The sequence below is a fragment of the Micropterus salmoides genome, unplaced genomic scaffold (genome assembly GCF_014851395.1).
Source record: "Micropterus salmoides isolate LMB-PRFRI ecotype aquatic unplaced genomic scaffold, ASM1485139v1 Ms_hic_scaffold_4, whole genome shotgun sequence".
Taxonomy (NCBI): Eukaryota; Metazoa; Chordata; class Actinopteri; order Centrarchiformes; family Centrarchidae; genus Micropterus; species Micropterus salmoides.
In genome coordinates, this window is record NW_024043372.1 from 33388518 (window position 1) to 33411879 (window position 23362).

At 39.8% G+C, this 23362-nt stretch overlaps 3 protein-coding genes across 3 annotated transcripts; 1 reads left to right on the top strand and 2 right to left on the bottom strand.

The window, feature by feature from the left end:
* Positions 1 to 627: 627 nt before the first annotated feature.
* Positions 628 to 6287, bottom strand: LOC119886422 (eukaryotic translation initiation factor 4E type 3-like). Its single transcript, XM_038697137.1, has 7 exons — positions 5972 to 6287; positions 5030 to 5102; positions 4114 to 4208; positions 3754 to 3814; positions 3595 to 3661; positions 2361 to 2516; positions 628 to 2144 (listed from the first exon to the last, which is right to left on the bottom strand). Exons 1-7 carry the CDS (start codon positions 6154 to 6156, stop codon positions 2098 to 2100), a joined length of 684 nt encoding a protein of 227 aa, XP_038553065.1. The 5' UTR covers positions 6157 to 6287; the 3' UTR covers positions 628 to 2097.
* Positions 6288 to 9123: 2836 nt separating this feature from the next.
* On the top strand, positions 9124 to 12003 carry gpr27 (G protein-coupled receptor 27). Its single transcript, XM_038697136.1, has one exon. It carries the CDS (start codon positions 9844 to 9846, stop codon positions 10957 to 10959), a length of 1116 nt encoding a protein of 371 aa, XP_038553064.1. The 5' UTR covers positions 9124 to 9843; the 3' UTR covers positions 10960 to 12003.
* Positions 12004 to 15462: 3459 nt separating this feature from the next.
* Positions 15463 to 18573, bottom strand: prok2 (prokineticin 2). The gene is made up of 3 exons (XM_038697710.1): positions 17562 to 18573; positions 15892 to 16017; positions 15463 to 15605 (listed from the first exon to the last, which is right to left on the bottom strand). Exons 1-3 carry the CDS (start codon positions 17706 to 17708, stop codon positions 15480 to 15482), a joined length of 399 nt encoding a protein of 132 aa, XP_038553638.1. The 5' UTR covers positions 17709 to 18573; the 3' UTR covers positions 15463 to 15479.
* Between the last annotated feature and the right edge of the window lie 4789 nt (positions 18574 to 23362).

Below are 23362 nucleotides of genomic sequence, written 5' to 3' on the forward strand. Positions count from 1 at the left end.
CAAACAATTAGTAAAATATAATAACTTAAAAGATTTTAATTACTGTTTGCTTCGAATTCTTAATTTGGAGAAATCTGTAAAAGAAAGCAATATTTAATACAATATCTTTGCCCCGCCCTAATGTACATTAATACAGACAGGCCTATCAAAACCAGCCCAGTCTGAAGACTGAGCACAGATAAATCCAAATCAAGAGCGAGACTCCACAACAAGGTTAGTTAAATATGATCACTTAAGGCTTTTAAACATCAGTGGTGTGGTCTTAAGGGTCCAAACATACAGTAGGCTATTCTAAAATGGGAGAAAACTGGACTGTCAAGAGAACCGACTGAACATTTTAATATGTAACCGTAGCTCATGTGGGTCAGTGTGATTTCACGAGATATGCACCATCTCAAAATGTAAGACTTTTCATAACTAAAAACAAGATTTCTGAAGTCTTTTTATACGCTTACATTAAAAAGGACCTGTTCAAGGACCTGCGGATACCCTGTTGAATGTTCTTTTTCTACACTGACTAAAGGGGGTTTAGCATTCCCAACTAGGAACTTTAAACAGGATCAACTACTATTGAGATGACATGAGTATGTTTGTAAATTATGCTAGGCAAGAAGAAACAGATGAGTATTGCATTTTCATTTACATTTTATTTACTTTGTCCATGTCACTGCAAAAATCATCATGTTTACAAAGGAAATATTGTCCTCTCATGACTAACTTAACAACCAGTCCAAAGTTGAACTATAAAAGTAGTGGTGTGAATTACACCGTGAGCATTCAGTTTGCTGTAGCCTACACCGCAATAAAACAATAGTATTTTAACTGTGTTAGTGAAGCTAAGTCAGACTGGGTGATGACGTCTCAGAAAATTTGGATTCGAATACTTGAAATTTGGATGAGATTTGGAAAGGGATTAACAGTGGTGGTATTTATCATAATCACAGGTGTGTAACTTATGCTTTAAAGTGTACTTTTATTTGCAGCAGCAGTCTACATTGACTCAATGACTATTGAAAATCACATATCTTATAGGACTTTTTCTTAACGATAACATTAGGTATATTGTATTTACATATCATGCTAAATATGGGAATAGCATGACTTTCCTTTAAAGCAGACAATGCTGCTTTTTCTCTGTGTTATGAGTACAACGGCACCGTTCAGTATGCACACTAGATTTACTGGTATGGGAAACAAGAACAGACAAGTACAAAGGAGCACCACTAGTTGAGAACCAAAATGTGCAGGATCTCTTTAGTAACACACTAAACGATCTCTGACTCCATTTAGGAGAGCAGAGGGTCTACTTTCAGCACATGTATTGAGAGAAATGTCAAATGTGGCTGAAAATATTCGAAGAGGCACCTTTCAGTGTGGGTTTTGCTCTTTAAGTAAAGCTGTAAAAAATTTAAAATATAAAATAAAATAAACCATCAAACTGACCAAATGTCATTTCTTAGGGCCATATTTGTGCTGGGATATTTTCTGATTCCCTATGATGGCTCTAGAACTGAGGGACACTGTGATTAAAATAGGTAGTTGTGTGCAATATTTCCAAGTATTACCCTGATTTAAGTCTGAAGTACAGTTGGTGAAGTTTCAAGAAACCAAATGGGACAACATTCGCTCTATCACACATACAAACTTCTTAAATGGCAGAAAAAGTGTTTTGGCACTGAATAAACTGACTTAATTAAAAGGTGATATGAACTGAGATATCTTGCATATCAAACAGTTAACACACAGTAGATTATGTAGCTGCTACCTCTATACCAGGAATATATTGTGAGGCCCATAGGCCGTGCAGAGAACAGGACCGTGACAGTGCAGTTCAGTATAGGAGGAAGTCAAAACCAACATGAACTAATGAAGTGTGGATGAGATTTATGCGGGATATACATTCTCTGAGCTTTCTTCAGAGCTTTAGGACCTACAACAAAATTAAACAAGGCATCATTCATTAAAAGTTATAAAAATATATTGATAACATTTCCTTGTTGAATGCAAAATAATATCCTTGATTAGTTGGTGGACAGTGCCTTTACGTCAAGGCAGGCACACAGTTCACGTTAAAAATTTTTAAAAGTGCATTGCAATCTAGTGTCTTGAGCGTCCTCCTTCAAAGGCATGATGTTCCATGTGAGCTGAAAAAGACAAAAGTGATTCATGGTGAGTAAACACTAATCATTTCAATCAATCACAGAATTATTTTTCTTGTTTTAGAATATAAAATAAAAACCTATCCCTAGATTTTAATATCAAAAGGACATGTTTAAAAACTGGAATAATGACTCTACAAAATCCTACTCGCAGGTCAAGCAATTCAAACAATACAATCTCAGGAACACAAAAATACTTACACTTATAAAATACAGCTTTAAAAGATATGTATGGGAGGAGCTCATAGACTTTCCCCAAGATATTTGCTTCGTTAGCAAGAGACGCATCTCTATTCCAGACTTGTACGACATCCTCCCGGTCTCGAACACTAACACTGACACCGACAACCTCATCGTCTGGAAAACAAAAGACAGTAAACAAATACTCATCAATTCAACTGCTGTCTGGAAAAAGCCTATTTCTTTGATCAAGGAGGACTATATCTTCTCCTAAAAACACAAACATAAAATGTTGAGTATGGACATTTTATCGCTATTCAAAAGCTACTAGTACTTATTTATTAATAACTATTCAAGTACTTAATAGTTATTAGTAGCAATAATTAGTTACACAACAGTACTTAATATTTAGTTGCTAGTCACTAATTGCAGATTTTGCAATGAGGCTCTGCAGTTAAGATATCACCTATTCATTAGTTATTAGTAACTAACTGAATAATTAATAGTAACCATTTCCATTTTACTAGTATCCATTATTTAGGAACTAGTGCTTCTTTTTTTTTTAGTTACTAGTAACTACTCCATTCTTACTAGTAACAATTTAAATGTTACAATCAACAAGCCATTTTACGAGGCATTAATGAATGACTAGTAACCAAAGAAAATGTACTAGTCAGAATTCAAATGTCCCTAGTATCTTTTGGAATATTTACTAGTAACTACTGAATTGGTATTAGTATCTAAATAATAGATACTAGTAAAACAGAAATAGTTAGTAGTAACTAATGAATAGGCAAAGCCCCATTGATTTCAATGACATAAAATCTCCAATTAATTACTATTAACAAAAAATAGTTACTAGTAACTAATGGAACTAAAAACAAAAGTTACTAGTATCTTATAAATTGTTAGTAGTAAAACAGGAATAGTTACTAGTAGCTACTGGAATAGTTAGTAACTAATAAATAAGTACTAGTAGCTTTTAAATAGCGACTAGTAAATTGTAAGGAATAAAAGTTAAAACGGCTGGCCATAGACCAGACTTGGCTTGATTCCACCAGGCATTGTCTAGAGTGGCTATGTTGCGTGATCACACCCACTCTAGAAAATGCTTGCGATACCAGATGGGCCCAGCACATTTCAGAAGAATCCCAAAAGCGGCTTAAAATTTATGCCTAGTCTACGTTTGATGGAAGCCGTGCCAAGCTACACAGAGAAGATCGTACCGGGCAGAAAGTCTGACACAGAAGCTTACCTGAGGCACAGTAATCTGCAAACTGCTCCCCAATAGTAGCAAGTAACAGTTCTTTCCAAACTGCAGACTGAAACAAGAAGAACCCAGAGGAGCTAAAATATTAATATGACTCCGTGAGATCATTATGTGAAAAGTAGCTAAACAGAGCACAACACCTACAGCGCTTTCTTTTGGTATTTTCATCTTCCATACCCCTCCTTTTGCATTGCTTTCTTCTTCCCTGTTGGTGTAAAATATAGAACAATTTAAGAACTAAACTAATTTAAGAAACATAGATATGTATACAAGTCATCACAATACAAAAATGAGCATCAGAATGGGTTGTCCATCCATCCATCCATCCATCCATCCATCCATCCATCCATCGTCAACCGACGATGCTGACATCGGGCAAAAGACAGGGTACACCCTGGACAGGTCGCCAGTCCAGCGCAGAGAATCGGTTGTAAAACCTGTTAATGTAACAAACTACTGACAGTAATCTGCCCCTATTAGTACTTACAATAATAACAGACTCACCACAGTGGCCTCCGCTCTCCACGCATTAAGTGATAGCTACATCTCATAGGCAGGGCAGTGACTGGAGGGATGTTGTTGTATACACTCCAGAACATCTGCGAACAGAAAAGCAGATAAGTGACGCTACATGTTGAAATGAGTTGCTTTTCTTTCTTAAAGCTCCAGGAGAATGTTACTATTCTATGAAACAATAGCAGAATTTCACCTGCTATTCACCCAGTTTGTGTTCGGTTTATTTACGACACTAAATTGAAAATGGCCGCACAGCAAGCCTGTTTCCCTTTTATGTTTACAAACATTAAGGATGTAAACAAAACTTAAACACCACTGCAAAATATTACTTACTTAGGTTTCACTGTTGTATTACCTCCACCTTTCTATTTAAACAGGAATCCATTTATGGACAGGTAGCAGGCTTCAATCCTGTGCGCTGGAATCTGGTGATGATGTGACAAACCTTTTGCTTGGTCTACTTTTGTTTACATGCTGAAAGTACCCACGATAATTATACTCTGAAGCCATCGGAGCATCGTAACAAGCGGCGGCAGTGTATGTACTGCATCAAACAGTGTGTAGCAGACCCGCAGATCAGAGGCGACTGACATTCTTGCCACACAACAATATCTTATTCAACACGTTTGCAAAAACAATAGCAACAATAGTATGAACATTTTCAATTTTATTTATCTAATTTGGTGTAGATAAACCGCTCACCACATGTTCATGTGTCATGATCAAATGGGTGGATTATCTCCCCACCATTTGTGCCTACTGTCGCTTTGATTGCCAATGACCTGCTTATTCCCTTGCATCAAAGGAGCTCTTCTCAAAGGAATTAGACTCTTTAGCCAAGTCATGCACTTGATCTCTTTGCTCTTAAGATGATGACGCTCTTTAAACTGACACCAAATCTCACCTGAACAGTTTGCACAGTGTAGATCTTCTTCAGATTGGATTCACATTCTGCAGCCGTCGTGCCGGGTAAAGACCTAGACCAACAAGTGAAAGCGGTTTAGATAGTAATGATAGGGAGACAGAACAAACCCTGTGCTGCTCTCTCACACACACACACACACACACACACACACACACACACACACACACAGGAGAGTCAGGGTTCATGTTTTGTTATGTTTGTTTTGGGGGGGGTCAGCCAGTCTATTTAAATGATTGTTGACAACCTTTAGAAGGGAGTTGTAAAGAGAGATTTAGCACAAATCATACCTGCATAATATTCATGTAGCGTAGTCAATATAGATTATGTGGTACCTTCACATTTGAGAAGCTGGTTCCAGATAATAGTTGTCTTGGTTGCTTGATAATAAAAAATTTAAAAAATGTGTGATGATTTAAACAGTTTCTAAACTGTTTTTCAGTTGATCGACCAATAGGTGAGTCAGTCTTAATAGGCTCTGTGGTCTGGGGATTTTTGAGTCTTTTGAAAAGTTTTAATTCATTATTTCATTAATATCTCACTGCTTCCAGCACGTCGAGCATAACGTTGGAAGATGACTAATCGAGCCTCGGCGTCGTCCAAACTTTGGGAACCTTTGCCCCAAGGAAAACGATAAAACAAAGCATACGTGACCAGCGGCATTCCTCATAAGAAATATCAAGTCAAGAGACACCGAGCACCACCACTCTTACTTTGATAGGAAAGTGTCCCAAGCAAATGCAACTGTTGCAATGTATTACAGTCTCGCTACATATTTGGTTTACTGGAAAAGGTTCTTCTGCAGGAGGCCTGCGGAAAACTGTGGCCTTGAATTATACCCCCCCCCCCCCTACACACACCCTCATTTCTGTTCGTCCTGGGCTCTAAACTCGCAGACAACGCGGAAGAGGGGACAAATGTTACCTGTCCAGCCAAAACGTCCAAGGTGAGTGCAAAGGCAGCGTTGACGTATCTTCTTCTCGCTGTTTCTTTGTGATTTTTTCCAACTCTTTCTCGTCGATGTCAATGTTGTTTTCGGGGGAAACTGTCTGGCCGCTCAGGGCGCCCCTGTCCATCGGTAGATCTGTCTGACCTACAGGAACCGCCATTTCAGCACGAACAAAACTAATCTTTTCCAACCCCCTGAATGTATCTCCTTCACAAAAACACCCGGTTTGGCTTTATCTCCTGGTACAGAAACACACCGCCGCTTTTCCGCCTACTGACTGGTGACGTACCTGCGTCACTGGGCAGAAACGTCGCAGTCGGTCCATCCCAGAGAGCGGGAAAAAGAGGTGAGGGCTCACTCTGCTTGTTTTTCGGGTAGCACAAACTGACCTGAATCACAAATCCCCCACCAGCCCATTTCATGGCAGGAGACTGGATAAATTGTTCTACAGAAATATGGTCAAATATATTATTATGACCAGGTTTGAAAATTGAGGTCCCCACATGTTTTTTACTGTGCTATGCACTTGTATAGCGCAATATCAACCTGATCGGTGCCTATATTAGAGCTTTACCAAAAACTGGCCATCAGTGCTCATTACAGATTTGTGAATCGATGTAATTTACATTATGTCAACCAGAGTGCATGGACAAGTTTATTAGCAGCATCCTCAATAAACCACTGTCAGTTGTACTATTGATATTGCCTGTTTTTGGTCCAGTTGATTATATTATTCCACACCTACTTCATACCTTTATGCTATATATAGTGTGACCTCCAGAAGCAATATTCCCCCCTTTCTTTGAGAAATGACTTTTGCAGTAGTATGTGTCTTGACCAGGGGTCTACTGTCTTTTATCTATTGTACTAGATATTGTACATTTATTAATTTGGTTGTTTTTGGTTGTCTTCAACTCTTGTTTGTTTTTTTTCTATTGGCACCACTAAGAGAGAGGAACTTGGGTAGTCGAGGCCTTTTTAAATACAGTCTATGGTCGAGGCCCAGAGCCTATACATTTCATGGGATAGACATTTGTTAAATGGGTCTGGGAACATGCTTGCTAAGTACTCACTGCACTGCTGAACTATTATATTGAGGTAGTAAAAATCCAAAAATCAGCACAAATAGAGAAATATTCTTACTGAATGTTTTTACTACTTTAATATGATAGTTAAGAAGTGCAGTGAATGCTAGCCTGTCTCATCCAGGAAAGAGTGAGTGATTTTATCGAGTGTTGCATGATGTCATTACAGGGCCTGACTATCAGGGCCTGATCAAAGATATTGTTTTAGTTCACTTTGGTGAAAGTACTTAACAAGAGCTTTGCTGGTGGAGCCCCATTTCCAGGGAGACCTGTCTCTTTCAGCTTAACACATTTAAGCAGGCCTAACAATGCAATGACTCAAATATAAGCATATTTATATATATATATATATATACACATATATAATTTGTCTACAACAGCCCATTTAATAGCTGGAACCATATGATTGATCCAGTGGTGTTACTGGGATTTAGAACTTCTTTCTTTAATTATTCCTCTGGACTTGATTGGATCAGGCTCCGGTGTGGTCACAGAGTCATATGAAAACCTGGCCAGGCTTGGAATGGAAAGCCCAGGCATTACAATATGGGTTGTGGTCAGTTGTGGTTTCATTTTTGGTCCTGATATGAGTGTTAATTCTCCTGACCAGGCCAATTTGTCTGTAAAACAGCAATGAGAGCTAACCTGCCTAATTTATTATACTGTATTCTCATGATGATCCTTGGAGCTGGCTGTAGGGGGTGCTGGTGAATCACTGCAGCAGCAGGTGCAGCCTTGAAGAATCTATCATCAAGAATCTATTATTCTTTAACATAATAACATAACCTATTCTAGATAATTTGGTACTGTTTTTAGTTTATCCTAAAAAGTCACATTGCAGTGCTTTAGAATGCAAAAGGTCTCTTTGGCTGTTTTCAAGCCACTTGTAAAGTCCTCTGCCATTTCTCCTTATTCAACAAGTTACCATATTTAAAACTACACTGTTAGCTCTATCTGTGTCATCCTTCAGTCTCTCGTGTCAGCTATAACTGTTAAGAGAAGATAAAAAATGTATTATTGCCCCGTAGTGGGAATTCACGTTGAAGCATGCAGCACAGAGGAACGTAAAAGAACAGATACAATAAAAGTAGAATCAGTAACATTATATGTAGATGTATAAATATACACACACTACAATCATTATACAATTAACATTCTACGTAGACATTTAAATATTTAAACTCTGTATACACACTATGTAGGCCTACAATCAATAAAGGATAATAACTATCAGATATAGTCAAAAATATAATCAGTTGTGGAGGCTGATAGCTGATGGCACAAATGAGCCCCCTAAGCGCATTTACATTTTATTCTAAATAGTATGTGTGTTGACTTTGGGAGAGCTTAAGTGGCATATCAGTTCATTACCATTTAATTATTCCTTTTATAAAGTTCCAACAAACTAGCAACTAAACAACTCAGGGACCGTTAGGTTGACTTATATAACCACATGACATTATGTAGCCTAGGCCATACAGGCATGAATCATTGTAATGAACGGCTGATGCCCCTTGTAACTACTGACTGTCAGTTAAGTATAAGCCTACCTTACATCTTACAGAGAAATAAAAAATACTTCTCTAAAAAAATCTCCATTTCACTGATCATCTTTTAGAGTGAAACACTATGAGTTACATTGCATGTAGTGTGTTGCATAAAGGCACAATGACCATGAATCATGTATCTGTTCAGAAGTTCAGTAGGCCTATTTGATTTTTATCTTTTACGACTATCTTGTCTTTATTTTTGTCTTTCAATAAACTAATTTTATTGAATAGATGTTAACACATAAATAGTATGGGCTGTCTGTGCTGTGTGTTTCAAAATGTTTGTCTTTCAATAATGAAGACTATAAGCTGACATTAATGGACAATTAAGTGTGCTTGACTCTTTTATAATACTCATATGATCATTATATAATATGTAGGCCATCAATAGAGTATTTTCCTAAAAATGTATGATCAACGTTGTTTTTTATAACCTGCACATCAAATAGCCTAGGCTATTGTGCATGAGGACATCTCTGTCGATCTGTCATCATTTGCACGGAGGCAGACGTCCTGTGATTGCAATAGACAAGGACCAGCAGATGAGACTCCTGACTGATTCCAGGCCTGCTTTCTACATGCAAGCGGACGTGCGTCGCATACGCTAGACGCTGCTGTGTGAGATGCACCCATAGACCCATACTGGCGCTCCCACCTCTGCGAGCTTCAGACCTCCACGCAGCTTTTCCAAACATGTTCGCTTTTGTAGCCTAGGCTATATATAACTAATGTTTTAGCGGTCGTCGGTGAGGCTGTGGATGCGTAATTGCGCCATGCTTCCGCTGTCACGCTGTCAGTTTTTTAATTCCTCGAGACGAACGGGAGACCTCCGCCATCAGTGGAAATTGAGATGTGTTTTCTGAGTCGCTTGTCTGCTGAACGGATGCCTTCCGAGATGGTGTGCAAACCTAAACCGGGCTGCCTCCACAGAACCACAGACAGGGGTGCTTTTTGTACCGGACTCTTGTGAGATGAAGGACAAGAAGAAAAAGAAGAAATATTGAATGCTTTTTGTTTGTTTTTGGTGGGGATCAGAGCACATGGATGTGAACCGACGTTGAACGGATGCTCCTGAGTGGAATTTATCCCTGAGTGTTTTTTCTGTTAAAGTGGCGGCGGATCGCGTTGATTTTGTTTTCCTTTCAGCCTTGGCAGGATCCAACCGCTCGTCGATGAATTGATGTGGGAATACACGCTACCTCGGCTGCATAGATGGCAAACGCAAGTGAGTTTGCGGGGAGCAGCCCGTCCTTACAGAACTATGCGTCCACGGCCTCTGCGGTCAAGCTGGCCTCCCTGGGTCTGATCATGGGCATCAGCCTGCTGGGCAACGCGTCGCTGTCGCTGCTGCTGCTGAAGGACAGCTCGCTGCACAAGGCTCCCTACTATTTCCTCCTGGACCTGTGCCTGGCAGACGTGGTCCGCTCCGCCGTGTGTTTCCCCTTCGTGATGGCATCCATCAGCGGCGGCTCCGCGTGGCCCTACAGCGCGCTCAGCTGCAAGATCGTCGCCTTCATGTCGGTGCTCTTCTGCTTCCACGTCGCCTTCCTGCTCTTCTGCGTCAGCGTCACCCGGTACATGGCGATCGCCCACCACCGGTTCTACTACAAGCGGATGAATCTGTGTACGTGCGTGGCGGTCATCTGCATGGTGTGGACACTCTCCGTGGCCATGGCTTTCCCACCGGTTTTCGACGTGGGCACCTACAAATTCATCCGTGAGGAGGAGCAGTGCATCTTCGAGCACCGCTACGTGAAGGCGAACGACACCCTGGGCTTCATGTTGATGCTGGCCGTCATCGTGGGCACGACCCATGTGGTTTACATAAAGATGCTGTGCTTCGTCTACGACCATCGCAAGATGAAGCCGGCTCAGCTGGTCCCTGCCATCAGCCAGAACTGGACCTTCCACGGGCCCGGAGCCACCGGACAGGCCGCGGCCAACTGGATCGCGGGCTTCGGCCGCGGACCCACCCCGCCGACGCTGGTGGGCATCAGGCAGGCGTCGCACCTCGGCAACAGGAGGTTGCTGGTGCTGGACGAGTTTAAGATGGAGAAACGGATCGGGAAGATGTACTACATGATCACACTGACCTTCCTCATTATGTGGGCTCCTTACATAAGCGCCTGCTATCTGAGAATATTTGTGCGCGGAGCTCCGGTCCCGCAGCTGCACCTGACCGCTGCGGTGTGGCTGAGCTTCGCCCAGGCGGGAGCGAACCCCATCATCAGCTTCATGTTTAACAAGGAGCTCCGGATGCGACTGAGAGCCTGTTTCCCCTGCTGCCTGGGAACACAGACACCCATGGAGCCATACTGTGTCATCTGAACCGCAGTGGCCCCCCAGAATACTGCCAAAGATACATTACATCTTAATTCAGAATGTAGGCCTACACAGACTGGTCCCCAAAATGTGTTTGTACCCCGAGACACGCGTGCTGTGGAAGGTGAACCCACTTCAGTACAATGTACACACATTTTTATTTGTGACAAAGGTTTTACCCATTATTTTAATTTGACAGAAACTTGAATATGATGTAAAGTCATGTTATATTTAGATGTTATTAGAATCAGATCAATAGACCAACCTATATGAATCATGTTAGGCGTAAGGGATAGAAGCATAAAGTGATGCTTTTATAGAAATATAATGTGTTTGAGGTTGTCTAAGTGGGCATCATGGTTAAGCCACCTTTTAATTTACACCTCTGCATGTAGGCCTACTGTAGGAGACATTCATTCCAAATAGGGTATGGCCTCTATCAGTTATGTCCTATATTTGGAGACATTTCTTATGTCCTATGGAGTGTCAACCTTTTTGGTCCACTACAATATTGTACATGAATGTCACTTGGGCTATTTGTTTGTATATTTTGAAATTGTATCCCAGCACACCCATTTGAGGTTGTTTACCTTTTGCAGTACTGATGCCTGAAACACAACAGAACTATATTTAGAGTCAGTGTCTCTAGCATCTATGACACACTTGGTTTCTAATTGTTTGGATACCACAAATGAGACACAGATCTCAGTATATTTTTAATGAGGACAATGTCACATTTGTAAATACTGTAAAGCCCTTTTCCCCTTTTCCTTCTGCTTTTTGTAACCAGACATGTTGTATAATTTATAATGTCTTAGGATTCTATGTGTTGAAAAGGTGTTGAAACTTTAAAGGTGTTTTGGAAATTCATATTCATGGGTCACTTGGGCTGTGCAATGGATGGATTTACATTGCCTGCAGGATATACAGATATTCTTTTTCTAATGATATGGACATTGGGACTCTGAAAATGTTAACAGTTTGGTTCTTTGGAAAAGATGTTTGCATTGTTTGTATTTCTTAGCAAATAAATAAGATAATGGATGATAAGTGGTTTGGACTCTAATCTGTTTTAAACAAGATGTCTTTTCTTGATCTGGTTCTGCTCCTGAAAGCATCTCATGTTATGTCTTTAAATGAAATTGCATGCTGGCTTGCCCTCACCCTGTCTTATGTACTCTGTTTTAGTCTTTAGAACAGGTCTATTTCCCAAAAAGCAACTGGATAGCTAGTCTTGCCCACTTCTTTCAAACCCCACACTTACGGTTTATAATGCTCAAAGTCTCAAGATAACCCAGATGACATCATCAGGGTTATTTTCAGACTTTAGAAATCTCAACCTAGAGTCACAAAAGACATTATACATCTGTTTTCAAGAACCTAAAATGACTCCTTGTGACGAGTAAACAGAACTTCATGTGCAACATTTGTGGCATGCATCTTTTATAACCGGAGCGCAGATACATTCTACAATTTAAAAAAAGCATGTGGTGTATTTTAGGCTGATCCCAGTATTTTTAGACTCATTCTATTTAAAGGGTAATTTTCTACATTTTCTCTACCTATTTTCCCCTTGCTTTTGTATCTATGTGACTAATGGGGACAATGCTTTTTAAAATTTGTCCAGTATTGATGGAACGTGCTGCCGTCAGCAGCAGTGAAACAAGGCTACAACATCCTTGTGGGAAATTGCCCACTGTCAAAGTATGTCCACGAAAGTGCTTGTTTTTGCCACTGACAGGTTCGGATTGTTATTGTAAGTGTCTGACAACATGATGGAAAGGATCCATACAGAGATAGACCTTTTTTAAGAATGCATTCCTTTTTGTTTAACCAGAAACGGCTGCTAAATTGCTCTATTCAAACCCACCAGACTCCTTTGACAAAAACAGTAATTTTACCTCTCTGGTCTACTGTTGCCTCGATCAGTTTGTTTGTGTTATTGTGCGACTTTGGTGTTTTTAACCATTTAAAAAAACAAGGTCATACAACAACACAAACAAACTAAACAGCAGTAGACCAACAACTCCGGTGTTCTGCGGGGTAAAACTGCTGTTTTACAGACTTGGAGGCATCCAACAGCGCAATATAGTGACTGGTTTTCCGGTTAAACAAATAGGATCTTACTCTTTAAAAGAATGTCTACCTCTTTATTGATCCTTTCCATAATGTTGTCAGTATAATAACAATGTGAGCCTGTCAGTGGCAAAAACAAGCGTTTTAGCAGATGTACTTTAACTGGGCACAGGTGCCCTTAGGCTGCTGCCAACTGCAGTGTGCCTCCTCAATACTGGACCAATTTCAAAATAAGTCACATAAACATAAAAACATGGGAAAATAGGTTCCAGGTTAAAAAATGCAGGACACCTCAACATGCATACTATAAAATATAAAATAGAATTTAACAGCATAACAAATCGTCTGTACCTGCTTAAGGTTAGAGGTTTAATTTTTATTACTTTATTACATATTCATTGTTTTAAACAGAGCACTAAATTAGCACCTAGTTAATTAGATTTGTTTCAATAGGCAATAGGCCTCCTCTCTCCTTTGGCCTGTAGCAGGCTATTGATTCGGCTAATAGCTGTTCGTTGACATTGGCCTCGATTACACCAAACCACAGCTTTAAAAGGTTGAGTAGTTCTCTCGGTACACACTTTAATCACTTTGAGGTGTTTCTGAGCTTCAGCCCCTCCGTCACTCTGATCTGCCATACAACAAACGAGCTCCTCCACACACTATCCACCCTCAGTGCATCCATAACCATTAGCATCACAACATGCCTGCTTGTTCCTGACAGCTGGCTGTGCTCTGCTACCAGTGTGCTGAGGTCTCATGGTGTAATTGCTGTGGTGGCTCCCCAGCTGCAGGAAGCTCCTCGCCTGTACATGCTCTCGTGCAATGCAAATGCAGGTCGGGTATTTTTGGTACATCGTGTTGTCTTTAGGGCACGTAGGCTCCGTTGTGAAGCTGGAGAAATGTGACTCTTTTTTTCACGGCTTTTACTGTTGGTAATGTTGCTCTTCTATTGTCTTTTTAATCAATGAGCAACTATGATGACCTCTGTCTTTTTCACTGAGATTTCCTAATGTACAATTTGGGCAGCTGGGTCCAGTATTCAAAAGATTCGGAGCTGTTGTTAACTTGAGTACTCCCTCAATTTAGTGTTGCATTCCTCTTATATATCTTTTTTATTCCATGCATTCTTCCTTCTTGTCAAAACTTGGCAACTCTTAACTGGCAACAGTTCAGTCAAAGATTTGGGTGTGTTATATTAGTAGCGGCTAATGCAGCCTTGAGCCACTAGCCTTGACTGGACATGAGGAGTGGACCAGCGAGGTCTGGTGAGCTCACTTCTTTCACTTGAGGCAGCCACAAGGCTTTACACACCTTTTGTCTATTAATTGATCAATGAATTGACTTACTGTTTCAGAGTCACAGCTTTTCCAAGGCTTCACGATTCATCTTGATAGTCTTATTTCATATTTTGCACGTTGTTACACTTCTATAGTAAATTAGAACAAACTCTGTCTGGAGTTATTGAGATATTTCCATTATCTGTTCCCGGTGACTTTGTATCTCCTTATGTACTCTAGTTTTCATACTTGCATTACATGAGGCATTGCCTAATCACAGATTAAGGTTAAGGTTTGAATGCTCTCATGTCTATAGCCACAGAAGACCAACATCCGTTTATAAGAATGAGATTGATGGGGCTCATTGCTTTACACATTGGATAAAACTAATTATAGCTTTGAGCCTTGAACAAACACTGCGAATCATAGCTTGACAGTGATTCAGCTGTCTTAGTGTTTCCTGGTGTTATAAAGGCCCGCTGCAAAGGTGAGTCTTAGAAAAGGCCTGTCTCTCCTTGTCTTTTAACCCCAATTAAAACTACTGTACTTAAGAAAAGTTTAGGAAAACAATTAAGCATGCATATACACTGTCACATGTGGATTTATTATTTATGAATGGAAATTGAAACTCAACTTGCACATCTCGCTCAGCGTGTCATTTTTTACAAGTGAAATCATCTGTGTTTCTCCTCATGTTTCCCTAGAGGGCAGCTGGAAGCTCACTCAGCTGCTGCAGAGTACTGGGTGACATGCAGCACTATAACCCCACGTAACACAGCCCATGTCTCAATTTAAATTAGATTATTCTCATTGCCAAACACAAATAAGCCTTATTGCCAGAGGTAAAAGAACATTCCAGTTGTGCATGTTTAGGTAGAAACTACAGCATATGGTGCAGTCTTGTAATATTTGCAAAAGCACACTCATCAGTGATAGCAGGGAACAGTCACCTATCCCCACCTGGTATCATGTTAAATATTTTATTGGCTCTAAAATTTAAGAGTGTACAGACCAGCAATTTGATTTTCCTTAAATATATCATATGACTCAAACTGAAACAAAATGATAATGCATTATTAAATATATATCTTTATTCAAAATTAAAAAAAACAGGCTGTTAAAAGCAGATAGTTACAGTGCAGGTAGCACATAGTGTAACTGCACTACTCCTCAGAGGTAGTTGTCTGGATATTTGTATGGTGAGAGACATTTGGATCTCCCCTCCTCTATGGTGATACATGACAGGTTGGGTAGGCAGGGGCAAGTATGGTGGAGTCTTTTCCCAAAGAAAGGAACCTGGAAGCAAAAAGGAAGACACCTTTAGTTTGGGATTCATTCCAATTCCCCCAGGCATTATAGATGTTTTTTTTTTCTTGTGTGAATTTTGAAGGCGAGACTCTTGATGCTCTGAAAGTGTTCACTAAATCCTCTGCTCCATCGCTGTTACAGAGAGGATGTTGAGGATGAGCTCATTTACTTTATGAACTGTATCATCTCTGCCATGACACCACTGCATGGAGGGCAATGAACGATGTGTGACACTTCACAGATGAGGCGAGAGGACCTCTGTAGATGATCTCACCTTGTGGCTCATAGGATGACACTCGTCTCCTTCCTGTCCCATGGGCGTGCACATACGCAGGCTGCGGATCCACAAACTCACCGCACAACACATACCTCCTCCACACTGAGAGTCCCGCTCACAGGCCTACACACACAACAACACCAACACACACACACAAGTTTAGATGCTCCGATGTAATTAAGCATATTAATGACTTACGTCGACCAATAGAATGATTAGTTTTATGGACATGAAGTAGCTAAACATTTCAATCTTAATGTAATAACAATTTCCAGTTTCTTATTATTAACTTTATTATATTCTGTTAATATCAGCTTTATATTATGAGACCATTTCAGTTTCAGGTTTGAAATTTGTTACAAATATAAAAATGTAGTCCACGGTTCACTGGTGTAACTGCTGCTATGTCAAATCAAAGGAAAGATGTAATCGGTAATTATATAATTCATGATTATATGTAATGCTATGTAATGTCATTAAACACAATTATGTGATCATTTTTATACTAACAGGAAAGACAGGTACGGTGGAAGTGAGCTATTCCGAATGTGTAAGCAGTAGAAGTGCAATACACACTGCAAACTGGTGTTACCAGAACAGTATATTATGCTAATAGAAGTGTTATTACACCAGTAGTCATATAATACTTCAACAAAACACTGCAGGATTTATTGCTTTGAGTGTCTGAATGAGAAGCTGAGTGACAGCTCTCACTTTGGATGAGATGAAGAGAACGCAATGAAGAGGAACAGAAGTGATTTCATGTGACAGACGTGGATGAAAATCACTTTGGGTTTTATGGCTGCATGCTCCTCTCTCTGCTTGCATCAGCAACACAGTGTGAGGGGGTTCTTGTGACAGGGATAGGTGTTTTATTAGCAGGTAATGGCCCTTATTTATGCTCGTGGAATTATGTGAATCCTGACTTGGATAGGGAAATAATTCAAAGATAAGTTTGCAACTTGACTGGTCGGATTTTAGTGTATGTATTTATGGATAAACTGATTGATACGCTGCACTTCATGATGTCATTTTACATTCTGATTGCCCTTCATGCATAGAAACCCCAAATGGTAGACTGTATGTTTGGCATCTCTGACTGGATTAATTTGACATAAATTAAAAAAAAATCTCATTTGAATAATTAAAATATACATATTTCTACATTATACTGGATAATGATTTATTTTCAGTACAAGATACTTTACATTTTTCCTTGGCTAAAAAAGCACAGCAAAATTCAAATACTTTCCACAATTATTTGGAGGAGGGGGTTACAATTAAAGGATGAATGGTACAAGGCTTCGGTCTAAGCATAAATAAGACATGACATAAGCACACAGTCAGTATTTTTCCTGAAGCATCACTTAATGTACCTTTTTTGTTCTTTCCTGTAATATTCCCATTTGTTTCTGTTTCTAGTGTGTTGAAGAGTTTAATTTCATAGTAGTGTATCCTCCATTTGAATTTAAAAAGTGATCTTGATGGTATAACTAATGCTAAGGTTTTGCTTTTTAGACCAAGGAAAATATTCAGCAGCTCACATCAGGCAACATTTCTTTTATGAAAATAGTAGTTTGACAAGAAAGTACTTATTCTGCATATTCCCATCACACCGAAAGCTTTCCAGTACCCTGTAAGGTATCTTCTTGTTTGCTCACACTTACCCCTGTGATGACTGCTGAAGATCCATGGGACACCAACAACAGGGAGAAGAGAAGTAGGAAGAAGGACCTCATCATCAAGAGTCTTTGTGCTCCCGTGCCCTCCGGGATGAAACGTAAGGATGCTGAGGCTGCCAGACCTTGCTGCATGTGCCTATGTGACAGACCGGAGAGACAAGTGGCCTCTAAACTCCTGTGTTGAGGGCTGGCGGAGGTTTATAAACCCAGCCTGCCATTCAGAAACTCTGTGACTCACTCACACTAGTATCGCCTCAAAGAAAAAAAAAAGACCAAGGTAAAGTTTAACATTACAATGCCCCTGCATTTCATTTTTCTGACAATGCTTGTTTCCTTTATGATGAATTACCATTTTCATACTAAAAACAAAGCTTATTTTACACTCAGATGTGCAAAAGATGGTCAAAATAATTGTAGACATAATCACTGTGGCATTCTGTTACATTCCATGCATCTTTTTTCCCCTCTTCACCTTTTCACACAACAAGGCCACAGTTTTTAAAATATCCTTGTAAACCCACTCTTGAGAGAGCTCACAATGAAAGCAACTTTATTTCATGGATGTGAATTTCTGTGGCCACTGCACTTGTGAAAATATGCGTATTATCTCAAACTGTGGTTTCTGATTGTTTTAAGTTCCAACAATGGCCATTTGCTAGAGAAACTATACATGGAGAGAAGATGTATCAGAATCTTATTGTCATAAGAGATACACTCGCCTATATGAGCCCATTATACTGTAAAATGTTGATTCCAAGTTATTTCAACAAAGCCATTCATTATAATCCAATTATATTAAATCTCAGGATGTTAATTTTATATAATTGCAGGTAGAAAGTCTTTGCCACCCTCAATTGGTTTTAATAGGTGTTTAACAGTTGTCACACTTTTAAGGAGATTCACTGTACAACTTTTCAAACAACCACATTTGTAGGTTTTTCAGATGAGGCATGTCAGATTTAAAGGTTCAGTGTGTTAGCTTTAGTGGCATTTAGAGGTGAGGGTTGCGAATTGCAACCAGTGGCTCATGTTGCATTCATGTGCTCCTCAGATGGTCCCATTTCCTGTGTTCATGTGCTCTTAAGTCCAAATGTGGAATCAACATGGACTTAACTACAAAGATGTGTTGGATTAGCATTATCAAAGCGCAGAGATCTAGTTCACTCTATATATTATAATTAACCGTTACAACCATATTACAAAGGACATGTTTGCAGGATATGTAAAACCCAACGAGGGTTAAAATGAAGGGCAACTGGACTTGGTTGAAGCTACTGGAAGACGTTTCGTCCCTTATCCAAAGGACTTCTTCAGTTCAGAGAAGCACTTCTTCAGTTCAGAGAACTGAAGAAGCCTCAACCAAGCCTCAACCAAGCCTCAACCAAGTCCAGTTGCCCTTCATTTTAACCCTCGTTGGATAACTATGACCTGGATGACTGAGAATCTTCATAGACGATATGTAAAACATAATTTTGCACAAATCAAAGTTCATGTACACTTTATTTCTCTTTTTGCAATAAAGATTTAAGAAGGAAAACAGATTCCAAGTCCAAGCGAGCAGGAGAAGCTGTGGTGGCTGACACTCTGTTGTGCTAAATAATATATGCAGTCCATTTGACCTAATTTCTCTTCTTTTCTTACTTTTAATAAAGCAGTCGACTACTACTATTACTAACGTTACTTGTCGTTGTTGTTGTCCTTCTTCTTCTTACATATTCAACGTAGTGACGAAACACGCTCCGTTGCACCACTTGTCCATTTGGGCTACTGTAGAAACATGGCGGTGCAAGATGGCTACATCCATGTAATAGATAGATAGATAGATAGATAGATAGATAGATAGACATGGCTCATTCTAAGGTAATAAAAATGGCTCATTCTAAGGTAATAAAAACGGTTATGTAAAGTCTTTATACACCACTGAAAACATGGATATTATATTGCATTTCTGTCGATAGATCCTCCTAAATATTACACACTGAACCTTTAATGTTAGACATTTAAAAGGTGATAAGTGGCAAAAGAAAAGTTCAAAACCTGACATAGAAAAACATTGCAAACAAATATGAGTGAGCAACCTGTAGACATCTCAGATTACTGTAGTGAAGTCACAAAGTAGTGCCATCGCCTGAAGTCAGTGTGTTTCAGAACATCGGCACCTCGTGTTGCCGACTGACATGGCCTATCAACGCGTCTGAGCTAAATCTGTCTTCATCACAGTTTGGCAGAGTGACACTGACAACTGAGTCACACATCAAGAATCCAGCTTGCCGTGACCCATAAATGCTCTATTTCATCTCAACAACTAGACTGAAATCATGGAAGGCAAGGAAAGTTGGGGCACATTTAAGATCATCAGGAAGTTGGTTACGTCTGTGTGTAGCATCTTCACATTGTTCAGTTTTGGCAAGAAATTCTGGTAGTTCCTAAAGATCTAAGGGACCTACTAGGGTTATACTCTTTAAGCAGATCAGAAATGTATTTTGTTACACAACTGGTGATTTACAAACCAACAACAGCACTTAAAAATCTATTCTATAACTTACAGGAAGTCAGAGTAAAGATTGACATATGATCTGAACACACAATGTCAAATACTACCCTAAGATCGAGCAGCACCAAAATTATGTTTTATCTGAATCAGTATTCAGACAAACGTAATTTACAGTAATTACCAGAGATGTGGAATTGTGTCACATGACTCAGACTCGGATCAGACTTGTGTTACAAATATGATGATTTTTACGGAAGCCCTAAGCAGCCATCCATTCCGTTTTTACTCTGTTTTCCCGTAAAAACGGGATAATTATCTTGTGATCCCGAGATAATGACTGTTGTTTTCCCATGATAATCATTTTCTCATGATCTTGAGATAATAAACCATAACTGTATGTGTTACAACAACAATGATGGCGGCGCCCTGCTCGGCCGCGGCTGCAATGGCTCCTGAGAACATTGGACATTTAGTGGCAAATAAGGCATCTACTAGTACTGCTAGTTTAGCAGTGAAATTCAGTGTAATATATATTTTTATTCTATTTTATATTGCATATACTTATATTTATACTGTTTGTCTTTTACTTGTCTTCTGTTTTTTTATTCAGAGCCTTGCAACAAAATCTCACTCAAATGTACATGCTGAAGGTGCAGTTGAATGAATAAAAAAAGTCTGTCTAAGTCTAAGTCTAAAGTCAGTCAGTGTGTTTTGTATTTATGTGAAACAAACAAACAAATAAATAAAACATTCAGCTGTTTGCCAGCTAAATCACGAGGACAAATCACTTTTGCAAATTGAAACAACTAAAGATTATTTCCACAGTAAAACATAGAATTATGCTTCTTCACCCCAAATGAAATGCCTGTGTACTCAATGCGCATGAACATGTGCTTTGGGGGAGTGGCTTGGAAGGAGGCCTGAAGGGAGGGGGTGGGATTTTTTCATTTGGATACATTCTAGCCGTCTCTTGCTAGTTCTCCAATGTTTCCTACCCTAGCTTTAAGTAATAAGAGACCTAGAGTGGAACAGTCCTTTGTGGTGTTTTTTAATCTTTAAGGACAGTGGGGTTGATGGAGGTGAGAGGGGTTGGGGGGCACAAAGAAAGCATCAAGACGGGAGTTTTTTGCAACCTGAAAGAATGGCTTGACATCCTCGGTTTCTCAGTGTGCCAACAGAGAATACTGGCACCCCTTTTAGCAGCGAGTTGTTTTCTTTCTAATGGTTATGAGCTGATGAAGAAAGAGAGGCAAGACGGAGCGCATACATCCTTGACAAAATACATTTCCATGGGCAGCTGACCCAGCAGAGTGCAGGAAGATGAATGTAGTTTACCCATGGAAATAGAGAGACATGTTGGATTTCACTTTTACTACAGTCAGAGCTGCCGTCACTCCATTCACTCATCCTCTGATTCTATCCGTCGCCAATGTCATTTGCTCCACATCCATAAACATGTGAGAGGATGCCACTAGATTATGCTGTGGTGGCGAACATCAGATTCTTTCTGCCAGGGCATGTCATCAGAGGATCAGCCCCTTGGATGACATAATGTCGCCGCTGTTGCCGCATCGTGTTCCCAGCGGACCTCCTCCCTTATTTTGTGCCATACAACATGCCAGCAACCCTCGTTTACATATAATCAGCTGTTTTCTCTCTCTCTCTCTCTCTGCATGACCCTCTTTTACAAGGTTTCATCTTGGCTGAATCCGGGGTAATGTTGGGCCCCCACCGGCTGGGACAATCCCCAAGAAGAGATTAGGGAGAAGCATTGTTGTGCATGTTCTCTATGCCTTTTTTTTTTAGTGTGTTAACATACATAAAGGAAATTATATGCAAAAGGGAGAAGAAAAACACACCCACACGGGGCTTATAAGGCAAGCCAGAGTGATGAATTATAAATTCCTTTCCTTTCAGAAGTAGCCCTGCCATGCCACTTCACAATCTTCATGGAAAATCAACATTCTATCAAAGCAGCTCAGAGGGCACCTCACCTTGCACTCCACTTTTCAGTCTTTCATACAGTAGCAGTTTTTATAAAACAAAGCCCACTGCTGATGGAGAAAGTCAAAAGGGCCGACAAATGCAGGGAGAGAGAAAAAGAAAGAGGAAGCAAGCCGCTGTGTTTGGAGCAGAGGTGTATATGCGTGCTTGTGTGGGAATATTAGAACTGAAGGCAAAGAGAGCAGATTCAAGTAGGCTAGTGAGTAAACACTAAAATAAAGGTGGAGAATAGAATTAAAATAGTTAAATAAAAAATAACCTAAGCTACTAGATATATATATATACCCTTACACTGATTATATATAAATAAATTGTTTTTACAGGACGACAGTGCATAAGATGAGGTTTTGTCACTTGCACATGTTTACTATGGTAATAATAATAATATGCCCAATAATAATAATGATAATAATACTAGTAACAATAATAATAAATACAAAGACATAAAGCATTTGGCCCATTTGGCAGCGGCCGGCCTGGTCCTGAGATGGGCTGACCAAATTGATTAGGTTATTAAAACTGGGACAAGAAGTCAAAATTAAACACCTCATCATCAGAGAGAGTGCAACAAAATCTGAAAGTCAGTAATGTTACTTTTATCAGAACACAAAACCATAATCCTTTCTACTTCTACCATTTTATTTATGTGTATTCCAATGTTGAGAGCAGTGTATGAGAAAACATTTTTTCTGCAATGTTAACATCCTCTGCTAGTACCAGTGCTGTGAGGTAGGATGCTACAGTAGGCCTAGCAGAGACGGGGAGGATGGTGGTAGAGGTAGGACGGAAACTGTGACACATAAATGTTAGATTTGTAATTAACTCTGCAGTAGAGAAAGACAACAGCAGTAACAGCAGACGAACAGACAGAGAGCACACAGACTCCACAATATACTCAGATGGACAGCCATCGTTTAAACTGTATGTTTAAATTTGGTATAAACGTGTGCTCTAAAAACTTTTGAGCACTGGGTGCTAGTAACATACATTAAATGTTTCAAATCTGTTACATAAGGAAGGCATTCTGCTTATATTATTTCAACATCTCTACACAAATGTGGCCTAAGTAGTGAATGTGTGCTCGTGCGTGCGCTACAGTGCCAGGGCTGAATTTTTGTCCCAATCCCCACCTGTACAATGGTATTCCGGCAGAGCATGAATGCTGTCCCTGGCTGTTGTAATAACAAGACTGGATGTACAAAAATAGAAGGACACGAGAACAGCTGCAAATTGTGCGTCTGGCAAGATCATTCTGAACCACTCATTCAAGGTGAGGAAGTTCAACATT

Coding starts and splice junctions, on each gene's coding strand:
- gpr27 (XM_038697136.1), top strand. CDS start 9,844: ATGGCAAACGCAAGTGAGTTTGCGGGGAGCAGCCCGTCCTTACAGAAC.
- prok2 (XM_038697710.1), bottom strand. CDS start 17,708: ATGCAGCAAGGTCTGGCAGCCTCAGCATCCTTACGTTTCATCCCGGAG. Junction 16,018..17,561: donor CTTCAGCAGTCATCACAGGG/GTAAGTGTGAGC, acceptor TTGTGTGTGTAG/GCCTGTGAGCGGGACTCTCA. Junction 15,606..15,891: donor GTCATCCTATGAGCCACAAG/GTGAGATCATCT, acceptor TTTTGCTTCCAG/GTTCCTTTCTTTGGGAAAAG.
- LOC119886422 (XM_038697137.1), bottom strand. CDS start 6,156: ATGGCGGTTCCTGTAGGTCAGACAGATCTACCGATGGACAGGGGCGCC. Junction 3,662..3,753: donor AAATACCAAAAGAAAGCGCT/GTAGGTGTTGTG, acceptor TTCTTGTTTCAG/TCTGCAGTTTGGAAAGAACT. Junction 2,517..3,594: donor TGCAGATTACTGTGCCTCAG/GTAAGCTTCTGT, acceptor TTTGTTTTCCAG/ACGATGAGGTTGTCGGTGTC.